This window comes from Heterocephalus glaber, unplaced genomic scaffold (genome assembly GCF_053883595.1).
Source record: "Heterocephalus glaber isolate CG9 unplaced genomic scaffold, H.glaber_assembly_v1.0 deba00001760, whole genome shotgun sequence".
NCBI lineage: Eukaryota > Metazoa > Chordata > Mammalia > Rodentia > Bathyergidae > Heterocephalus > Heterocephalus glaber.
Window position 1 is genome coordinate 6667124 of NW_028258457.1, and position 22727 is coordinate 6689850.

The 22727-nt window shown below is 54.3% G+C and overlaps 1 protein-coding gene across 1 annotated transcript; it reads right to left on the minus strand.

The window, feature by feature from the left end:
* Nucleotides 1-1593: 1593 nt before the first annotated feature.
* LOC101708404 (3-galactosyl-N-acetylglucosaminide 4-alpha-L-fucosyltransferase FUT3) lies at nt 1594-15322 on the minus strand. Its single transcript, XM_021245142.2, has 2 exons — nt 14637-15322; nt 1594-10257 (listed from the first exon to the last, which is right to left on the minus strand). Exon 2 carries the CDS (start codon nt 6971-6973, stop codon nt 5861-5863), a length of 1113 nt encoding a protein of 370 aa, XP_021100801.2. The 5' UTR covers nt 6974-10257; nt 14637-15322; the 3' UTR covers nt 1594-5860.
* Between the last annotated feature and the right edge of the window lie 7405 nt (nt 15323-22727).

The following is a 22727-nucleotide window of genomic DNA, read 5'->3' on the forward strand; positions in this document are numbered from 1 at the left end:
AGCCACCACCCCCCCTCCCCTTTGTCCCCCTCTCCCCTCATGGACCGAGACAGTTTGCTTCAGTGTCCTCCCTGGCTATCTAGCAGCCACTGTTATCCACTCCACTCTAACACAGTGCAGTTCCACTGTGAGCTGAGTGCTCCTCCCCTGCTCTGGCTACTTCAGATGTGCTGCTGCTGCCCTTTGAAGAAGAGAGAGGTGCCCTGGTGTAGCTGAGACCAGGGGGGGAAGTATCTGGGCCCATTGTTAGCAACCCAACCCCTCAGCTGGCCTTCCAGAAGATTCCCTGCTTTCAGCCCTGCCCCCTCCCTTGACCATCACCATGACTGCTGAGGCTGTCCTGGAGCACTGCACCAATCACAGCCCTATGCTTGGACCAATCACAGGCCTACAGCTGCTATATAAGCAGCACTCTGCACACACTTCTGGGGTCAGTGTAGGAGGGCTCCCTCCAGGACACTGACCCCTGTGCTGCAGCACAGGCCCTGTTAAAATAGACTTGCTTTGGGATCCTGTAAACCTGCTCTTGATTTATTTCTCAGGTAGTATGGGCTCCAAAAGTCCTGCAGATCTACTCAGGATCCTTATCCTGTCGTGTGGACAGAGCAGTGGTCTCAAAAGAAAGAACAATAGACACGAAGGGCTGTTAGCCCTGCAGAGCTCCAGAGACGAGCAGCCAATGAAGATCAGCAGCAGAGACCAGCACTAGGTAGAGTTGACTTATAGTGTCCAGCATAAGCCTGTGGTAGGCAGCAGCAGCTGGAAGCAGCACTGACCAGCAGCCAGCTGTGTTAACTGTTGGCCTCCAGCATTATCGGATGTCATCTGGTGACATCAGTACTGCTAGTAGAGCTGCACTTTGCCAATTCATGATTTCCATGTGAACTGAGCAAAGGAACCTTCAACTTACTGTCAGCAGTTTTATGATTATCAAGTGCATTCTATCTAGTGCATGGTTTCTACTATTACATTATAATATTTAATAAAATAATTACAGGGGCTGGGGATTTAGCTCAGTGGTTACACCACCTATCTTGCAAGCATAAGGACCCAAGTTCGATCCCCAGTGCCAAAAAAAAAAAAAGTAAAATAATTATACAGCTCATCACAATACAGATCAATGAGCCTGGCATAGTGGTGCACGTTTGTAATCCTAGCATTCAGGAGGCTGAACCAGGAGGATCACTGTAAGTTTGAGACCAGCTTGGGCTACATGGTGAGTTCAAAACATCCTGAACTACATAGCAAGACCTTGTCTAAAAAAAACAAATATAAGGGCCGGGGATTTAGCTCAGTGGTTTCACTGCCTGCTGTGCAAGCACAAGGACCCGAGTTCGATTTCCGGTACCAAAAAACCCCACAAAAAAACAAAAACAAAAACAAATACAGATCACCGAGAGCCCTGAGCTTGGTTTCCTGCAGCTAGATGGTCCCATAGGGGGGTGACTGAGGACAGCAGGACCCTGGGTATGTTCCTTATGGCCAGTCTATTCCATAATCTCTTTTTAGTTACTGTCATTGCAGAAAACCCTGCTTCACAAAGATAGGATGCTGGAAATGGAAGCCAGCTATTCTATTCTTTTTTTTTTTTTTTTTTTTTTTGTACCAGGGATTGAACTCAGGACCTTAGCGCTTGCAAGGCAGGTGTGGCGCCACTGAGCTAAATCCATGGGCAGCTATTCTATTCTTTTGTGGCAACCTCTGGGTATTCTACCTTGACTTTTATCCAAAATGTACAGAGACTTGAATTTGTCTCAAACATTCTTTGAAGTCCACTCTCATTTGCAATCTCAAGCAGTTGCTCCTCTTCTAACATGGAAAAAGCTGAATGACTTGACTTACAACTGGGTCATGAATCCATTCCTTCCCAGTTTTGGGGCCTCTTGTGGTTTGGAAGTAATGACAAATCTCTTTGAAAGCTGAGATAGGTGATCATGCACCAGCTGAGAGAAAGAAGGTCCTGGCTCTGTCTCTTTCAAAATCTTTGCTAATGTTTGAAACATGTCAAGATCCCCAATGTTCACTCTGAGCCCCCATAATTGCAGTTTGGCCTTGAATGCAGCCACTTTATCTGCTGACTTGAACACAGTTTTCATTGTCTCCTGAAGTCACAGGCTAGTTCACTGAACAGGTTAAATATTTCACAAAAGTAAGCAAGTATAGGGCCGGGGATTTAGCTCAGTGGTTTCGCTGCCTGCTGCGTAAGCACAAGGACCCGAGTTCAATCCCTGGTACCAAAAAAAAAAAAGTAGGCAAGTATTGAGACCTATTCAGTGTCACTCAAATGTGTGACCAGTGGTGACTGTTTTTCTAAAGGAAATCTCTGGTGCCACTCTCATACCTCACAAACTGGCCAGTGGTCTACTTTTAGAAAGCCATCTAATTTCAGTATGTAGAGAAAATGAATGTGCTCTGAGTCCAATTTCTCACAGAGCTGCATGAACATCAGTTGAGGACATGTGCTTTAATATGGTTGGTTGATCATATTATTGGTTGAGTTTCTCTGGAGGAACAGAATCAATATAAAATCTAGGTGTAATATACAAAGGAATTTATTAGGGAGGCTGACAGGATCAGGAGAGCCCCAATGCAGGATGATGCGGGATCAGAAATGAATGAAAAATGGCCACCTGCACACTGGAGACCTCGAGGACACAGTAGCAGTTGAAGGTCGAATGCCTGGAAGCTCACTGTAGAGTCACTGATGTGTCTGTATTGGAAGACTGAAGAGTCGGCACTGGAAGAGTGAAAAACAAAAAACAAAAAACTGGAGAGCAATATCCAAAGGAAATGGTGAAGACCGGGGCTCTTCCAAGAAAGAGAAAAACTTCCTTCTTTCCTTTTTTACACTGTGCAAGCCACAAGCCTATTGTTTGGCTCCAGCCACATTTGGGATAGGTTGTCCCCCTTAGTTTGCCAGTCTACATGTGGCGCATCCACAGACACACCCAGAGCCTACTAACCTGCTAGGCAGTTCTTATTCAAGTGAAGTTGACATATCATAATCAACAATCACAGTAATTTAAATCAGGTCATGCAAAACATTGCTGAGTTCAGTTGACATTTTTCAGCTAGCCCGCCTTTTGCGGTGGATGACACATTACATAGACTCACATTCAGAAGCAACTTGTTTGACCTGAGAAGGGATACCAGAAAGCCATTCAGTCATGGTAGCTGCTCCCTGCAGGCACATAATGACACAAAATGACCGACCCAGCTTCGCTGATAGGTAATCCTTCAAAAACTTGAACAGTTCCACAGTTGGTGCTGGTTGGCAACCAAAGTTCCCATAACAGGGGCAGGAGATTTAGTTCAGAGGCACAGCACCTGCCGTGCAAGCACAAGGTCCCGAGTTCAATCCCTGGTACGAAACAACAACAATAACAAAGTACACAAAACATATCTTCATGCACATCCTTCTGAAAATGTAGCACACAAAAACAGTCCTTATGGTCAACAGCATAGACTCATCAACCTAGGCTGTGTTACTGGAGAGACTTATTAATCCTAACATTTGTGCTTCATTATCCTCTGCTATTTCATCAATTCCTCCAGTTACGGTGCTAGCTGAAACAGGAACACCTGCACTTTTTGAACTGGAGCCTCTCCTAAAATTTTACAACAGATGACTTCAGCAGCAGCCGGGGTCAGCTCCTCACCAGTGCTAAAGGGCTCCTTAGCTTTAGCCATTCCGGGAGCAGCTAAGAATGAGGCTCCCATGCAGACACTGGATGAAGTGGGCTTCCATAACTGCTTCCATAACTGCTTCTGTCCTTCATTTTTTTCTTTTCAAAAACTCCAGAGACTTATCTTTTAATGCAAGGTCCTTGGTTGCCAAGTGGCAAAGCAGTTTTGAAGGTGTCCTGGCTTTGCTGGATAGCTGGTCACCACATATTGCACAAAGTGGCTTGGAGAATGTAAATCTCATCCTGGCATCAGCTAGTACTTTAAAGAGGGCTCTTGGTGTTTGTTTCTTTTAATTGCAGTTTTCTTTTCATCGCCAATCTTAGAGTCTTTTGCGGGCCCATCGTTGGGTCTTTCCCTGTATTCAAAGAGGCTCTCCAGTGACATTTATTTTTAACTCATTTTGGCTAGGGTTAGCTTGTAGGCTCACCAAAACTGTGACTAAAACAAGTTCTCGGTCCAAAAAAGAAGTGCAGGTGGAAATGGTCAATAAAATAATGAGAGGGCCACATGCAGACTAAACTAAGTGTCAGATTCTGACTTAAAGCCTGCCCCTGGATGAAGCTGTACCATTGAATTACATCAACTCACTTGCCACTACAAAGCCTGCCACCAGACACAGCTCAATGTCACTTGCCACTCACTGATAAGGTTCTCTTATGAGTCTGCGAGCAATTGATTTATGGCCTCTGTGTAGTCACACCTCTGCTAATGTTAAACTGTATTTGCAGCCGCTCCCCAGGGCTGGCATCACCACCTCAGCTCCACCTCAGATCATCAGGCATTAGACTCTCATAAGGCTCACTCAACCTCATTCCCACACATGCACAGTTCGCAGTGGCTTTGTGCTCCTCTGAGAACCTAATGTCCTGCTGATCTGACAGGAGGCAGAGCTCAGGGAGTGGCTGAAGTGGCAGGGAGTGGCGGGGAGTGGCTGGAAATACAGAGGGAGCTTTGGTCACTGGTCTGCCACTCACCTTCTGGTGTGTGGCCTGGTTCTTAAGAGGCCACGGACAGGAATCAACCCTGTACTAGATGACATCATTCCTCCAGATGTGAAAATCAGAAATATCTCTGGATGTCACCCAGTGTCCCTGGTTCTGGCCAAAAGCAACCTGTGGTGAGAGCTGCTACTCTGGAACAAGGAGAGGACACATCGGTTTTCCTTTTGTCACACCCATGTGGAAAATAGGGACAGGAGGGCCTGTCTGCATGGCCCACTGGCAGGAAACCATGGCAGGGCTGTCAGAAGCTGGAGGAGCCGTCCCTGGTAGGTCAGATGGGATGAGGTCCCCGCAGCCTGGCTACCACAGCCAAGGTCCCCCGCAGGGCAGGGAGGCTCATGTAGGGTAACAACCAGTAGGCAATGTGTCCCCCAGCAGGTGAGGCCGCTGGCAGGTGAGGTCCCAGGGTGCCGGTTCTGGAGCAGAGTTGAGCAGCAGGTGACATCCTAGACCAGTGCTGGCGAACTCTTAGAGACCAAGTGGCCAAACTGCACCCCAAAACCCATGTATTTATCACAAAGTGCCAACACTACCATTAAACCCGAATACCAAGGTTTTGGTTTAGAAAAAACAACTCACGATGCCATCACAGAGAGGACTCTGTGTGCACGCTGTGGCATGTGTGTCATAGCTTTGCCATCATGGTCCTAGGTATGGGGATGTCTGCAAAGTGCCCTGAAGGTGAGGCCCCAGGGAGGTGAGAGCCACACAGGTAATTCCCCAGCAGGTGAGACCCAGGTGGGTGAATCCCCAGGAGCCACATTGCCAGCAGGTGAGTCCTGCAAAGGTGAGATCCCAGACAAGTGAGGGCCCTGCAGGTTGGACCCAGGAAAATGAGACCCCAAATAAGTGAGACTCCCGAAGGTGAAGCCTAGGAAGGTGAGTCCAGCAGGTAAGTCCTCAGCAGGTGAGACGCAAGACAGGTGAGATCCCAACAGTTGAGTCCCCAGGCACTGAGACCCCAGATTGGTGAAACCCCACAGGTGATTCCCGCAGCAGGTGAGACCAGGGCAGATGGGACCCCAGACAGGTGAGACCCCGCAGTTAAGTGAGTCCCCCAGTGTTGAGACTCCCTGCAGGTAAGTACACTGGGAGGTGCATCCCCCCTCAGGTGTGGCCCACCCAGGTGAGTCTCCACAGGTGAGTTCCCCGGGGAGGCCAGGCTGGCTGCATCATGTGAACCAGGCAGCAATGCTGCCCACCGTCTGGTACCTGGGCCCCTCCTGCAGCCGCCAGCAGGCCTTGCAGAAAGCCAGGGCCCAGCTACTGGTGCCCACCCGTAGCGTCTCCCGCCAGCGGAAGTAGCTCAGGTAGCGGGCATCGTCCTTGTCCAGTGCCAGCAGGTGCTGCGCCAGGGCCTGGGGGCTCGGGAAGTCGTCGACGTGGATGAAGGCGTCGGGCGGCAGGAAGCGCTCATAGTTGCTCCGGCTGGGGCCCAGGACCACGGGCACAGCGGGCGCCTGCAGTGCGTTCTTCCAGAGCTTCTCCGTGATGTAGTCGGGGTGCTGCGAGTTCTCAAAGGCCAGGTAGAACTTGTACCGGGCCAGGTGCTCCTGCATGGCCTTGTGGGGCAGCGGCAGGTGGCGTGAGCCGTACACGTCCACCCGGAGGTGCGCCCGCAGCTGGTTGTAGTACCGCACCCTGGCTGAGTTCTCTTTCCAGTTGGACACAGCCCAGGCCACCAGCCGGGTCTTGGCCGAGAGGTTGACTGGCAGGGCAGTGGGGTGGCCTTCCCGGGGCTCCAGCCAGCCGTAGGGCGTGAAGATGTCTGAGTCGCTGCGGTAGGACATGGTGAGGTTGAAGTAGCCATCCAGGGCCCGCAGCTGGCTGCAGTGGCTGGGCGACTCCATGCTGAACCACACCCAGCGCTGGCCTGGTGGCCGAGGTGAGGGTGGGAGCTTTGTCTTGGGCCCGTAGCTGACCTCCCGGTGGTGTACGATGACCGCGTCTGCCCTGGGGTACACGCTGCGGTTGGCGGTTATGTGGCAGTGGGCTGTGCCCGGCCGTATGTCCGAGCAGCGGGACAGAGACACCGGGCTGTTGAATGGCCACGTCCACAGCAGGATGAGCAGGGCCCGGGGCCCGGTGGGCTGTGTGGGGGACGCCAGCCCTGCAGACCCACAGGGAGCTGTGGGGACAGGATCCGTGGCACTGGGCCCTGGTCTAGGGGACCCTGTGGGATGGTCCTGTGACACTCGCAGGTAAGAGAAGAAGCAGACAGCCAGGAGCAGCTGTAAGAGCAGCCCGGAGAGACAGTGCCGCCCGGGACACTGGAGCCGCTCCATGGGTCAGGGCTGCTGGGGGAGAGGAGAGGACAGAGCGTTATGGATGAGAGCGACCACGTCTAGGGGGAACGTGAGTGACACAGTTAATGTTGGAGATCTGCCACAGGAAGTGTTTGTATCCCTCTTTCACAGAGGACGAAGCTGTGACCAAGGAACTCACAGCAAAGAAACAGCAGGGCTGGATTTCTGTTTCATCTCCCGGAAGAAAGTTAACCATAGACTCGCCATGTCCCAGTGGTTCCCACATGGGGCTGCAGGAGAAAATGGAAAGCTGCTATCGGAAGGGACACTGGACACCGATTAGCAGCATCAGTCCCAGCAGACAAAAGGTGGATGCACCCCAGGCCCACTGCAAATGGGTAATTACAGAGTGGTCCATCCACACGGCAGAACATTACAGAGCCACGAAAAGGAAGAAGTCCTACCGCTGCTATGGCATGAATGGACCATCAGCCTTGGTCAGCGAGAGAAGCCACCCACAGAGAACACACAGTGTGTGACCTATGGACAGAAGTATGCAAAACAGGACAACTCATGGAGAGGGATGGTGACTGGAATATACTGGGGCTGGTGTGTGGTCAAAAAAAGAAAGAAAAGCAGCGAGCTGAGGAATTGCACGCCCATGATGTTGTTTTAGGAAACCATGGAGTCCTTGGGGCCAGGCAGGGCTGGGCAGGAACTTGAGCAGGAGAGTTTCCAGCGGGGGAGTCCTGGACTGAGATGTCACCCAACACTGACTCCGAGATATTCTTCCAAGAAAAATGCTGAAAACCGATGCTTGTTTTGCCTGATTATTTGGAAACAGGGTCTTGCTAAGTTGTCCAGGCTGGACTTGAAGTTGGGATCCACCTGTCTCAGCCTTCTGATTGCAGGGATTACAGGTGTGGACCATGATGCCAGTGTGAAAATTGGCACTTTGTTGGGACACCACAGGCAAAACAAGATACACACACACACACACACGCACGCACGCACGCACGCACGCACGCACCCACGCATGGACACACACTACACCACCCTCCTCCATCAGCAGAAGCAGGGAGGATCTGAAGTTGGGAAGACTGAGTCCACCCAGGAGGCTCTGGGGGTCTAGGAAGCAGTTTTCTATCCAGAGCTCGGCCAAGAGGGAGGCGACACCAGAGTGTCCTGGTTTGGCAAACCCACCAGGGCCTCCATCCCCTTCCCCGCCCCATCCACCAGGACCCAGGCTGCTGCCCAGTCCCAGGCCCCTCCCGAGCCTCGGACCCCAGTGTCCTTGAGAGCAGCCCAGCTTCGGGATGAACCAGAGCCAGGGGGCAGGGGTAGAGAAGAAGCGGGGAGCGGCCCGGCCTAGAGGCCCCCAGGGTGTCTTTCCCGACAGCCCTTACCTGGGGGTCCACAAGGCAATCACAGGAGCCCAAGGACTGGGGACAGCTGCTTCCCAGGGTGCTGAGGGAGCGAAGGAGAGAAGGAAGAAGGAAGTGTAGGCACAGCCAACACCTGGCTCAGTCCACCTCCCTACAGTGTCATCAGGTGACCCAGGGTGGCCTGTCAGGAACAGATCCAACCCATCTTTCGAAAGGTATTTTTGGGGGCAGGGATTTAGCTCAGTGGTTTCGCTGCCTGCTGTGCAAGCGCAAAGACCCGAGTTTGATCCCCGGTACCAAAAAAAAAGGTATTTTGGCACTTCCTAATTTGTGTCATTAGACTAGACAGGAGGGGTGCAGAAAGTTCATGACCCCATCTGTGCCCTTGTGTGAGGCACACAGGTAACTCCTCCAGAAGTGCAAATTTTGACTGAAATCATTGGTTCTCAAAGTGGGTGATGAGGGGCACCCAGGGTTCCTTGGAATGGCAGGTGGGGATTGGCTGGTGAGCAAAATCTCCTTCTTCCCACCTTTACTTCTACCTGCGCTACTCAGACCCTCCTCCTTCTCTAAAAGAGGCAGAAAGGCATTTCCAAGTGGAGGGCATAATGTCAGCAAAGGCCCTGAGGCAGTGGAGGCCCAGGGACATTAGACTCCCAGGGAGACTCAGGAAGCTGCATCTTTAGGAGTGAGAGGTGAGAGCTGGTGCCAAGGTTGGGGTCTTACGGAGCCACATCTGGCCAGGCCAGGGAGGCAGCATTCACTCGCTATGAGGCCACAGGGGCTGTGCCAGGGGCCAAGCAGAGGGCTGACGCTCGCGGCGCAGATGTGGTGTCAGGCAGGTGCGCAGGAGCCGACAGCACTGGGTGGCGGCCGAGGCCCAGGTCTGGCTGCCAGGGTGACTCAAAACTAATCTTTTTCTTCCTCTTCCTCTCCTTTTCCAGGTTCTCTTCCTTTTTTTTTTTTTTTCTGTGCTGTAGTAGGGATTGATTGAACTCAGGGCCTTTGCACTGAGCTGCATCCCTAGCCTTTTATATTTTTATATTTTGGGACAGGGTCTTGCTAAGTCACTAAGCTGCCCAGGCTGGCCTGGAACTTGCAATCCTCCTGCTTCAGCCTCCCAGAGTGTCGAGGTGATAGGTGTGCACCACTGCCCCTAGTCTTTTCTTCTATGAGCCCTTAGTCACTAGAGAAATTCAGGGAGCCCCCTGAGCTTCCTGGGTCGGCCAGAGGAATTCTAGAAGACTGGTTTTGAGAGAAGATGGTCTTAACCTGCAAGAATGTCCCTGTTCTTCAGATCACTTCTGCTTAGTAGGGCAGGAGGCTGGGAGTTTCCTGGGGCCGGGTGTTTGCAAACAACTGACCTGGGTCTATTCAGTGCCTATCCCTGGGATGGCTGGGTTTTGTGTGACTTATTGAAACATAACATTGCCTTTCAGTCTTAGTGTCACTGTGTCCTAGGCCCCTGGCCAGCCAGCTCACGTGGACTCCAAAGCCCTGGAGGGAGACTTCCTTGCTCACAATCATTTGCAATCTCAAATATAGCGAGCTGCCAGGTGTCATGATGCACAACTCTAATCCCAGCACTCAGGAGGCCGAGGCAGGAGGATCACTACAAGTTCAAGTCCAGACTGGGCTACATACTGATTTCAAGGCCAGCCTGGACTACACAGCAAGACCCTGTCTCAAAAAAAATAAAACAAATAAAAATTAATTTTTTTGCATCTGTGCGTATAGGCCCCTGCTTCCTGCCGACCTCCCAGTCATCCTTCAGAGCTCAGCATATGACACCTCTTCCAGAAAGCCCTCCTGGAAAGACAGTCCCGGCCCTCTGAACTGGATCAGATTCCTCTTCCCTCTTTCGGTTCCTGAAGCTGCTTGTGTCTCCCATGGTAATCCAGGCCACACTGTGTTGCTTCCTCTGCTAGGGCTGGCAGCCTGGAAAGGACAAATAAGAGAGGAGAGAAGAGAAAGGAAGCAATTGGGTCATATCTTTAAAAATCTAAATGTAAGTGGAGGGCCAAAGGCTCTGCCCACTTCATAGTGTGATGGAAGTGTTTCTGTGCCATGTCTGCAAGTATGAGGGGTGAGTGAAATACACAGTGAACATTTCCTTTTTTAAAATGTATTGCAGGAAAAGTCACATTGCTACGAAGCCCCCTCAAAATTCTCTCCCTCACTTTGAACTCACTTGTCTCATTGTTCTTGCCACTTTCTACAACACTTCTGGAATGCTCTTTCTTGAGAGTCTTTACAAGGTGTGATTAAAAATCTGGTGACTGCTGCTGCCGAGTTCCGTCCAACAGGGAGGCAGCTCGGAAGAACATGAAGGTGTCCTTTTCCACCTTATTCAATGCATCTGGCACCTTGTGACTTCTGGCTCCTCCCCAAAGTCAAGATGACCAGGAAAGGTCAGACTTTTGAACTGATTCAGGCAGCCATGACAGCACAACTAAAGATATAGAAGAGGACTTCGGAATTGCTTCGGAAAGGGCCAAGAAAAATGGGATGAGTGTGTTCGAAGGGAGAGGGAGGATTTTGAAGGCAATTAATGGCCAAAGTGTAATAGAGTTTAAAAAATTTGAAATATTCATCATAGTTTTTGATCACACCTTGTATATTGGGTGGGGTCCCTGCCCCCTTCCTGGAGTCACTGAGGTAGAACAGGATAGGCAGTTCTGCTCAGCAACACTGGGTCTGTGCCCTGCTCCTGGCTGTGCAGGGAGTGAGCCCCCATCCGGGGAGGGTCCTAGGAGGTTGGGTCTCCCGGGGAAGGGGCCTCTGCTCCTTGCCACTTAGATGTCCCGGAGGAGCAGAGACAGGCTCTGCTGTCCTGGGGCGGCGCCAGGAAGGTGGCAGGAGGCCTCTGCCTGTGGCACTGACAGCCCGGGACTGGAGCCAGAGGAGGCCTCCTGGCCTAGCCGTTCAGCTCCACTTACTGTGGGGGTGGTGCTGTTGGGGTGGGGGATCCCACATTCCTGCTCAGGACCCGAGACCCCAGAAGCCTCCGGGAGCAGTAGCCATCTGTCCCCGGGTCAGGGCTGGGGCAGGAGCAGACACACCACCCCACCCCGCCTCAGACTCCCAAAGGCCAGGGCACCTGGCCTCAGCGCCACGGGCAGTGGGTGGCTGGACCCCCGCGCTGGGGCTCCTGGGGGAGCTGAGCTTTGATCCTGGGCTGGACTGAACCCCCATCCCAGGGGGGGCTTGCAGCCCCACTGAGCCCCAGTGTGGTGAAGCACAGGCGGTGAAGGGGGCTTGCAGGTACCCTCAGGACCCCGCTCAACTCTGCCGGCCCTGGGTCCCGGCTGCCAGCCCACAGCCCGCCCGACCTGGCCTCATCCAGGTGGCCTCCCCTCCTGCCCCCTTTTCTCCTCGTGCTACCTCACAAGGTGGCCACCGCCACTGTCCTTCTGGTCATTTGTCTTATGCCTTCAAACCACAAGTTCTGGGGACAATTGCATTCCTGACCTTATCAAATTTTTATTACCCGCTTTTCCCGGACTCACCTGCTCACACAGCTGGAAAGCGGGAGAAGGAAGGTAGGGTAGGCGCTAGGATTTGAACCCAGGCCACCTGAGCTCTGGGCGAAGGGCTGTGCTGCGGGGCGGGAGGGCTTTCCCGACCCTCTCTGGGCACGGCTCACCAGGCCAGCCTCCCCGGCAGAGGGCTGGGCCCGAAGCCCAGAATGGGGCCCTGGGACCCCCTCCCTCGGGCTCGGGACAAGCTGAGGCCGGTGTTCGGGATGTGGCAAGGCCGCCTGCACCTCGAGCTGGGGGCTCTGCCGCCTCGGATGCCCCTGGCTCCCCCAGCCCCAGTTCAGGTGCGTGACGGGGCTGCCAGTTGGGGGGTTCCCAGGAGGCTCCCCAAGCTCCTCCAAGCCCCCAGAAAACGTTCCAGAAAGAGGGATAAAGAGAAGCTCTGAAAAGGAAATGCTTTCTTCGCAGACACTATTTGTGATGCAGGTGGTGACCGTGGGGGCCCCGGGGTGTTAGGGGACAGAGCACCCCATCCCCCCTGGCAGCACCCGCATCTGGACCAGCCCTGCCCCAGCCTGCTGGGAAGCTGGGCCTCCCACCTGGGCTGTCCCTGCAGCCAGGAGCAGGGAGCGGGGCCCAGGTGTGTGGTGTGGGTGGCAGGAGGCTGGTGCAGGCCTGGGGTCACCAGCGGGCTGGCAGAGGCCCCTCAGGTCCCCATACCCTCACCCACCAAGGGGCCCTCCATCTTCCTGCCCAGGCCCAGTTAAACCTGGGCCATGCCTGGTTTCCCTGATCATTCACTGTGAAGATGGGGAAACTGAGGCTCAAGGAGCATTTGGAATTTACCAGTCCCCTCCCAACCCAGTCTCCTTTGGAATTCTCCAGAGAGCAGCCATTTCCCCTAGCCCAGAATGTTCTAGAATATTACAGAGTGTTCTAGAATATCCCAGAAGCTCTTCCTTGCTGTCCTAATCCACCTGTAGCCCCTACAGGGTGGAGCCTGGCTGGAATCTGGGGCTGTCTGACCGCAGAGCTCTCGACTTTGAGAGCTCTGGACAACAGACTTTGGTCTCTGGCAGTTGTGACCTTGGGTGACTTCTCATGCCTCTGGGCCTCAGCCATCTGGTCTGCAAAATGGACCCAAGGTTGGCACCCTCTTCAAGAGGTTTCAGTGACCTGGCACATGCCAGGGGTTGAACCCAGGCCCTTTGTACTGAGCTACATCCCAAGCCCATATTTTATTTATTATTTTGAGACAGGGCCTCACTAAGTTGCTAAGTTGCCCAGGTTGGGGGTCAAACTCAAAATTCTCCTGCCTCAGCCTCCCAGAGTGCTGGCAACCCTCTCTGCAGAGAAGAACTGAAAGCAGAGGACAGTAACCCGCTCTGGGCCTCAGTTTCCCCTCCTGTCATGTTTTTCAAGGTCAGGCTCTCTCAGCTCACTGACACAGTGCAGGAGGGATTGGGGGAGCCTGAGTGACAGTTCTGGCATCCCCTGCCTGCCGCCCGCCCCCGGCCTGTCCTCACCCTGGGCCCCTGGCACGTCGGGGTCTGCCTGCCCGGGGCACCACAGCCCGGCTGGGTTCACACAGCTTGAATTTCAGCCCACAGTGGGCAAAGAGGTGGGGGCCAGACACGCTTCATTTTCCAATTTCTGCAAATAAAAGCTGTTGGGCCATCTTTTGTGAAGTGGAAAAAAACCGCTATTGCAAAAGGCGTGTGAAAAGATAACAGGAGGTGAATTGCAGGGAGCTCTGCCCAGACAAAAAGGCCTTTCTCTCCTGCTGGGAAGGTTTGGGGAGCGCCAGCTCCGCACCTGGGGTGTAAGGCTCGAGAGAGAGCTAGGGATGGTGTTTTGCGAGAAAGAAAAGCCAGGTGATCTGTGGGGAGGAAGAGGTTAAAAAGCATAGGGTCTTTCTGGTTTGATTTCAAAGGTGTTTCGGAGTCCTCTAAGACACCTGTCTCTCCAGCAGCAAAAATCAGATAGGGCCAGGAGGGCGGGCGGCTGGGCCAGCTCTGTGGGGAGGGCACAGAGACACTGTTGCCATCGCAGGCTGCAGTGTGTCCCACCGCCCTGCCCTGTCAGCGTTCTCTGGAGAGCAGCAATTTCCCTCTTCCCCGGCTCTCAAGTGTTCTGGAAGCCCTGCACCTGCAGACACTCAGGCTGCCAGCTCAGCTGCAGCCCCTGGTCCTGCCCAGCTCTGAGGGTACACCCGGATGTGCCAATTTCAGGCCCACATCCTTGACTCAGACCCTCCCTGGATCCCAAAGACCTCACGGGCAAAGCTCCAGATTCCAAGGGCTCTCCACGTGGGCCTCCTCTCCTGCCATTCATGCCCCAGGACCTTTGCATGCACTACCTACATTAGCTCCCTCAGCTGTCTCCCTCTGACTACTTCTTATCTCAAAGTGCACCCACCCCCAGCACATCCTGTCCCCTCCCTGGCTTCATTGTTTTCCATAGCCATTAATCATCTAACAGACCACACATTATACTTCTGGCATTTATTATCTCTTGCCTGTCTCTCTGACCAGAATGTCAGCCCCGTAAGGGACTTTTATCTATTTCATTCTGATCTCAGATTTGAGGACCTTCAATAATGCTGGCCAGATGGCAGGGCTGAATAAGCACACCCAGGAGCCTGGTATGGAAGCACATATCATGCCGAAACTCTGGGAGGCTGAGGCAAGAGGGTCACAACTTTGAGGCCAGCCTGGGCAAATTAGTGACACAGTGAGACAATAATAAAAAAATAAAAAGGGCTGGGGATGGATCTCAGTGCAAAGACTAGGTTCAATCCTCAATACTGAAAGAAAAGAAAAAAAAAAACAAACCCACCTGGAATGAAGAGCACTCAGCAGGTCTGACAATTCTCCTCTGCCTCAGAGCCATCAGTGCCTCTTCGCTCGCCTGCCCCTTCCTTCCTGCCCCCACCCTGGCCATGGTATCTCCAGGGGCCTCAGGTGAGTGACAGGGGCCAGGAGACACAGGGTCTGGACAGAGGTGGGTGACAGGCGCAGGCAGGCAAAGAATGCTCTGGCCAGCAGGAATGGATAAACAGACTGCCGATGTCGGGGCCCAGGTGGGGGATGCTTTGAACCTCAGCTTGGCTGGGGATGTGTGGACCAGGCGGGCGGCCAGCGATGTCATCAGACTAAATTTAGCCTCTGTTCCTGCTCAGCGGGCCAGGAAGGAGACTGGGGCCGCCATCCCGGAGTGAGCACCGGAGAAGTGGCTGGTCAAGCTCCTGGCAGAAACCAGCATGTTTCATCCTCCCGTGGTCCCACATCAGGGTTTCTAGTAGCGTTAGCCCTGTGTCATAGGGAGACAGGGAACACAGCGGACACAGCAGACAAACGGCAGAGTCGGGATTTGAACCCAGGTTTCGGGAACTATGGTCTCAGCATGGAGACCTCCCTGAAGGCCAAGCAGGCGGACTAGTAAGTACTGGGGAGGCCTCCCTTTTCTATCCCCAGGGAGGGGGGCCTCTTGGAGTGTGACAAATTTTTTTCCTGGTCCTGGGCATGGAACCTAGGGCCTTCACTCCAAACTCCACCTCCAGCTCTTTTTGTTTTGACACAGGGTCTCCCTGAGTTGCTAAATTGCCCAGGCTGGGCTTGAATTTGCAATCCTCCTGACTCAGCCTCCCAGAGTACTGGGATGACAGGCGTGCACCACCACGCCCAGCTAACTTTGGGTCTTCTAAGTGAATTCCCAAGAAATGCCTGCCACTCCTGTGACCTGCCAGGGACTCCAAATCCCCTCTTTTGGTCCAGGGAAGGTTGAGGAGTAGATAGAGATGGGACTAAAGACCCGAGGGGACACTATAGATGGCCAGTCATGGTGGTGCACGCCTGTCATCCCAGCTGCTTGAGAGGCTGAGGCAGGAGAATCCCAAGTTCAGCCCTGGCCTTAGCAATTTAGTGGGACCCGGTTTCAAAAAAAAAAAAAAAAAAAAAAAGGGGCCAAGGATGGAGCTCAGTGCAAGGCTCTCGGTTCCATTCACAGCATCAGGGGGAAAAAAGCTGTAATTGTATTCCAAGTATTGCCTGGGATACCCTTACAGCAAAACATTCTCAGAGCTAGATGTGGTGGTGCATGCCTGTCATCCAAGCCACTTGGGATGCTAAGGCAGGAGGATCGAGGGTTCAGGATCTCCTGGGAAAGTCAGTGAGACCCTACCTGGAAACAAAATGGTTTTCCAAAGGGCCAGGGAGTAGCTCAGTGCAAATATACCCTTGGCTAACCCCCAGTACGGGAAACCAAACAAGGCCCATTATGGGCTGACGTGAAAGTCAGGCGGAACTATGTCCTGTGTTTGTATTTGACCTTAGCTGTGGGGAGCGGCCTGGGACAGGCAGGCAGGTGCTAGGGGGCCCCATGGGCAGGGAGGGGGTGAGGGCCAGGAGGCAGTGGTGGCGGTTGATGGGCTTCCCAGGTGTCTCCCGCTGCAGCAAGGGACAGGGCAGTCTCTGGCTCATTACTCATCTTCCAGGGACTCAGGAAGGTGTGGGCCCCTCCCACTCCCTCTTAAAGGGGTACAGAGCTCCAGGGGGGCGGGACAGGAAGTGACCGATTTGGGGCAGGGGCAGAAGAAGTAAGGCCTCCCCGCCCCTCCCTGCCGAGGTGAGTGACCTCACCTCAGGGGCTGTGGGTCTGGCTGCCTCTCCCCATGGGACAGGTGTGGCCGAGTGGGGCTTATGGAGTCCTCACAGCTGTGCTGAAGACTGGAGGGACCATCGGCCCAGCCCAGAGTGGGATCTGATGATGGAACTCGGTACACTCTCAGCCTGACTCCCTTTATTTTTTATTCCCTTTGAGATGGGGTCTTGCTATGTTCAAGATTGGCCTTGAACTCATGGGGATTCTCCTGCCTCAGCCTCCTGATTGCTAGGATTACAGGTGTGCGCCACCCCTGGCTTCTGACTCCCCTTATTTCTCTCCTCTGAGCCATCATCCATGTGGTTCCTCCCTGGGGGCCACTCCTTTTGCCTTCTGGCAAACTCCTACTCAGGCTTCAGCACCCTCTTCTCCAAGCAGTCTCCGTGGACACCAGGCTGGGCCACAGGTCTCCTCTGGGCATCTGATCTGTAGCTGCCTGGTCACACGATCCTCCTGCCTGTAGTCCCAGCACTCAGGAGGCTGAGGCAGGAGGATCACAAGTTCAGCCCTGGGGGCCGGGGATTTAGCCCAGTGGTTCCGTCGCCTGCCTCGAAAGCGCAAGGACCCCAGTTCGATCCCCAGTACTAAAAAAAAAAACCAAGTTCAGCCCTGGCCTTAGTGACTTAAGTGAGATCTGGTCTCAAAACCAAAACCGCAGGGCTGAGGATGAGCTCCCTGTGAAGGCCCTGGGTTCCATTCCCAGCACTGGGGAGCAGAGAGGGTGCTGGGATTGTGCTTGGCATTCAGGAGGTGGCTCAGCAAATGTTTATTTTAAAATGTAGGCAATTAAAATAATGACCTATCATTACACGCCTAATAGAGTGGCGCAAATCCAAAACCCTGCCAACACCCAGCCGGGAGAGTGCGGAGCGAGAGGAACTCCCTCCATCCTCTGCTCATGGGACTCCTGGTGCAGCCACGCCGGACGTCCACCCAGGGACTGGTTCCAAGGGGTTGCAGTGCTTCTGCCCACACGCAAGCCACATGCAGATCTTTCCAGCAGCTCCGTTCTGGCTGCCAGGGCGGGAAAGGCACAGCCAGGCACTGGAAGAGAAGTGAGCTATGGAGCCACAGGACACCTTGGGGACACCGTATGGGCGCCCAGGGCCTTTGCACTGAGCTCCATCCCCAGCCCTTTGTATTTTTTGAGACAGGGCCCTGCAGAACTGCCAGGCTGGGCCTGGACTTGTGATCCTCCTGTTGCAGCCTTCCAGAGTACTGGGATGACAGGCGTGTACCACACTGCCCTGGCTTAATGTAGTTTTTGGTTGTTTTTTTTTTTTGTCACGGAGATCGAACTCGGGACCTTGCACTTTCGAGTCAGTCGCCAGAACCACTGAGGTAAATCCCGGCCCCTGTTGTTTTTGTTTTTTGTTGTTTTTTTTGGTACCGGGGATCGAACTCGGGTCCTTGCGCTTGTGAGGCAGGCGTTGGAACCACTGAGCTAAATCCCTGGCCCTGTTGTTTTTGTTTTTGATGACAAACACCTGTATACCTGTATTCTGGTTGTTTGTTTGGGGTTTTTTTACAATTTGAAGTGAGTATGGATGTTTGGAGAAATCCCAATCCCAATCAGGACACCATCTGGGGCCCCAAATGACCCCGATCCCGTGCACTTAGGACCCTAAGGGCAGCGTACGTCCCCTCAACCCTAGACTCCCTTGGCCCCAGCGCTTCCTACTCTAAAGCACGACTCTGGGTTCCTCAATAGGCCACACAGATTCTACTGGCCCGCAGACCCTTGGGTCCCAAGGATTACCTGGAACCCCCTCCCAGTCGTTTGAACCCTGACTCCCAGCCCCTCTGTGTACCGCAGCAGCTCAACACTAGCTCCTACCACCTCCATCTTGCCCGCAGCTGGTGCTGTTTTGTTGTGTTTGTTTTTTGAGACAGGGTCTCGATATGCAGCCCAAGTTGTCCTTGAACTTGCAGCGATCCTCCTGCCTCAGCCTCCTGAATGCTGGGATTACAGGCGTGTGCCAGCACATGCAGCTAAATGCATATTATTAAATGAAAAAAATACCAATCTGAAAAGGCTACATGGTGTATGATTCCAACTGACATTCTGGGAAAAGCAAAGCTAGGGACACAGGTAAAGATCATTTGTCACTAGGGGCTGGGTGAGGAAGAGATGCCTAGGCGGACAGGACCACACAGGTTTTAGGCTAGAAAAACCATACTGCATGAGTCTATAAAAATGTTTGGGTATACAATAGCAAAGATCACATTAATTGTGCAAAAGCATGACAAATTTAAACTTTTACCTTTAAATAAAAAGCTGTATCATTGGAAAAAAATGTATGGGTGGGCCACGGATTTAGCTCAGTGGTTCTGCTGCCTGCCTCCCAAAGGCAAGGTCCTGATTTGATTCCTGGTACCAAAAATAAGTATGTGTACGAGAACTAAATGTATGGGTGTGCTTGTAATCCCAGCTACTCAGGAGGCTGATGCAGGAGGATTGTAAGTTAGACACCAGCAAGACCCTATTTCAAAATAAGGAAGGCTGAGGTCATAGCTGAGTGCTCCCTGGGTTCAATCCCCAGTGTCACCAGAGTGGTTAGGGGAGGGGACACCAGCTACAGGAGCTTTGTGTAGCAGACTCCTGAGAACAATGAAGTGTTCTTTCACGAGGGGCATCCAGCCACAGAATAGAATATTACACTGCCAGGAGGACAGGAGGAGGAGGAGGAGGAGGGTGCCTACCAGTCAGGAGGAAGTCCAAGATGCATTGTTAAATGGGAGCCGGACTGAAAACTTTGGAATGGAGAGGTGGGGGCATGATACGGTTTCCATGGCAGAAGAGAAAATAAAGCCATCCGTTTGGGCATGATACACTGAAAAGGAGAAATAAGAAAGTGGGCTGGCAGGTGGCCTCTGGGGGCTGTGGTGGGAGGCAGGGGGCTGAGATTTATTCTCAACAGCTCTTGGAATCTTTTTTTTTTTTTTTGGTACCGGGGATCGAACTCCGGTCCTTGCGCCTACGCAGCAGGCGGTGAAACCACTGAGCTAAATCCCCGGCCCCTCCTTTTGGAATCTTTTGAATTCTGTGGCCTGGGTCTGTTTTACCTATTGGGGTGAAAAAAAGCTATACAATGTATTTTAGGGAGACTGCTGTGAAAAATGGGCAAAAGGAGTTTGCAGGGTTTTAAGGAACGGGGAGGAGGCTGGCAGCCCCTCGAGTGGGCGGGACGCACCCCTCCCGCCGGAGCCCTGCCCTTGGCCTGGCTCACACCTCCCCCTCATCGCTCCCTGCTCGGTCAGCAACTGTTCAGAGCCCAGCGGGGGCCCTTGGCGGTGGGGCGGGGCCAGCCAGGCCTGACTGAGCCCCTGGCCCCTCGGACCCCCCAAGCCAGGCCTCCTTTGGCGCCCAGATTCCGAGGAGCACAGGGGGCGGTGGGAAGGTGACTGGAGCAGCTGAGGGCTGCCCTGGGGCTTCCCTGGGTTCTGAGACTCAGATGTCAAGCTGGGGTTTTAGGGGGTGGCAAATCCTGGCCCCCTAAAGCAATGACCAAACTGGCTTCGGGCTTTGAGGCTGAGGCTGGGGCTGCCTGACACGGCCCGAGGGTCCCTGCCCGGACTTCCTGCGTCCTGGCTGCCCCTCTGCTTGTTGTGACTCTCCTGGGGATTCAGCTCCCCTTCTGGTGTACTGGGGGTGGAACCAGGGCCTTCGCACTGGGCTACATCCCGGGCCCTTTTTTACTTTGAGACAGGATCTCGCTAATTTGCAAACTTGTCCAGGCTGAGCTTGAACTTGGGACCCTCCTGCCTCAGCCTCTCACGAGTGCTGGGATGACAGAATTGCACCTGGCTTTGTTCATTTTTATTAAGTCTCACTGCACTCCAGACTCTGAGCCCTGGTGGGGACTCCCTCAGTCACGTTCACCGGCGCAGGTTCACACCTTGGAGTCCTGGGGTGGAGCAGAGCTGGCAGGCTGTGGCCTCACCCAACTCACCCACTGTCCGTCCATCCCCCTGTCCCACGCATCTGTCAAGCCCTGCTGGGTGCTGGGCAGAACCACGGATGCAACAGACGGGATCCAGCCTGGCCCCTGGGGAGGTACACGTTCTGCTAAATGACATGTGTGACAACAATGTCTGATGGCAGGGATGTGAGCTTTAGAAGCCGGAATGGCTATGGGCAATACTAGAACCAGAGGGTTGTGGAGTGTAGCTCACTGGGTGGGAAGAGGAGGTGACATTTCAGCTGAGAACTAAAGGAGATACTGAGGGAGAAGCTGTAGGGGAATCTGAGGGAAGAGAATTCCAGAGAGGACACAGCTGTGCAAAGGCCCTGGGGCAGCATGGAGCCCTAAGTTGCAGGAGCAGCGAGGGGCCTGTGTGGCTGGAGCAGAGGGAGCGAGGGGCAGAGGGAGGAAGGGACGGCAGCCGTGCAGGGTCCTGAGGGCTGCAGGGAGGACTTGGGCTTTGGCTCCAGGGAGGGAGGAGCCATAGAGGACAGAGGTGGAGGACCTGACTTGGTGCTCACAGCGCCCTCTGGTGGCTGCTACAGGAGGACAAACTTCGAGGTGAGAGTGGAGACAACTTCGCCCGTCCAGGTGAGGGATGATGGGAGCCAGATCAGGGCAGGTGTAGGCAGATTCTGACAAGAGCCCCGAGGGGCCTTCTCAAAGCTCGAGTGCCCCACAGCAAGCAGCCCCAGCCCACACGCAAGGATCTGTCTTCCCTCTGGAGGCTGGAGTTAGAACGGGGTGCTCCAGCGGGGCAGCACGCACCTGAGCTGCCCGCCCTCCTCACAGCTGTTTAAAGGAACCCATGGTCTGGCTCTCACGATCTTGGCCAGAGACCTCCTTCCTTTCCCCTTTGGCTTGTTTTTGCTCCAATTGCCATGAGCACTTGGGAACTCTTTCAAAGAATAGCTCACTCGTTTCCAAACAATCGCTAATAATAGTAAACGAATAATGCCAGAGCCCGGTGGCCAGGCTGCCTGGCAGGCGGGAAAGCCTCCTGGGCCCCTTTCCTGCAAGGCACTGGGGATGAAACCCTGGGCCTCCGCTTTTTATTTTTTGAGCCAAGGTCCTGCTAAATTTGCCAGGTGGGATTTGAATTTTGAATCCTCCTGCCTCAGCCTCTGAGAAAGCTGGAATTGCAGCCATTCACCACCAGGCATTCATCACCTTTCCAGCGGTGGGAGAGGGGTTGCTGGGGACGGATCGGCCCTGAAGGCCAGGTAAGCGTTTAGCTGCGCACCACTGAGCGGCGGCCCGGCCCTTTGCCGTCTTGCTGCTGTTGTCCCGGTTCCCTATGGGGTGCCCGCACTCCTGCAGACCTGTCCTTGCAGGAGACCAGGCCAGGTCCTGGCCCTGGGATGCCTTCCCTTGAGCACACCTGGAAAAGCCTCTGCATCCTGCTCATCCTGCCTCCCCCAGGAAGCCCTCCTGACTCCTGCAATGCCCCTGCTGGGCTTCTGTTCCCTCCACCCGGGGCTGGGAAGGGCTCTGTCCAGCGCGGTGTGGCCTCCGGAAGGGCCCCCACCCCACCACAGGGGGCTGCTGGGGCAGAGGGGTGGGGGCTGCATGCTCCAGACAGAGCTCTCACATGGGGCCATGTGGGGCAGGGATGATGTCAGCCCCTCACAACATAGTAAATGTTTATGGGCAAAGGGGCCTGCGTTTTGGGGCTCCCTGGAGTCTGGCGAGCAGCCGCCCCCTCCTGCCCCATGCTGGGGGGCCTGGGCTGCAGGCTGGAGCCCTGGCAGGCGCACCCCAGCCCTGGCGCCCTGCCCAGAAAGGGCTGGGTGGGTGGTGAGCCTGGGCCATGGGCCGGCTCCCCGATCTCACAGGGGAAGCTCAGGCACCCAGGTGGGAGCGCTGCTGGCTGTGACCTTGCGCCACTGCATGCCCTGGGCCTCTACCCAGCATCTGTGCAAGGAGCCTGGGACCTGGACTGGGAGGGTCTGCAGGTGGCAGAGGCAGCCAGGGTGGATCTGTCCAGAGGGGCCCTAGACAATCCCGGCCCGTGGAGTAGAGTGGACCGGAAGGAAAGGTATCAAGACAGTGGCTTGTACCAAAAAGGGAATGGATGATTCCTGTGGCCATCCTGGGCCCCAGGACCTAGGGACCCGGGAGTGTTGTCCCTGTCCCCCTGGCCCCAGGCCAGGCCGTGGTGAGCGGTGCCCTCTGCTGGCCACGATGGGCATGACTGGGCTGGTGCAGGAGCCTGGCCGCAGGCCCACAGTACCCAGGGCCAGTCTTTTTCCGTGGAGCCCTGGTGCATGGCATCTGCTCATCTGTCAGCTGGCAGAGCTGA

Bases quoted from the DNA above. Each gene is read 5' to 3' on its own strand.
- LOC101708404 (XM_021245142.2), bottom strand. From the start codon at position 6,973: ATGGAGCGGCTCCAGTGTCCCGGGCGGCACTGTCTCTCCGGGCTGCTC.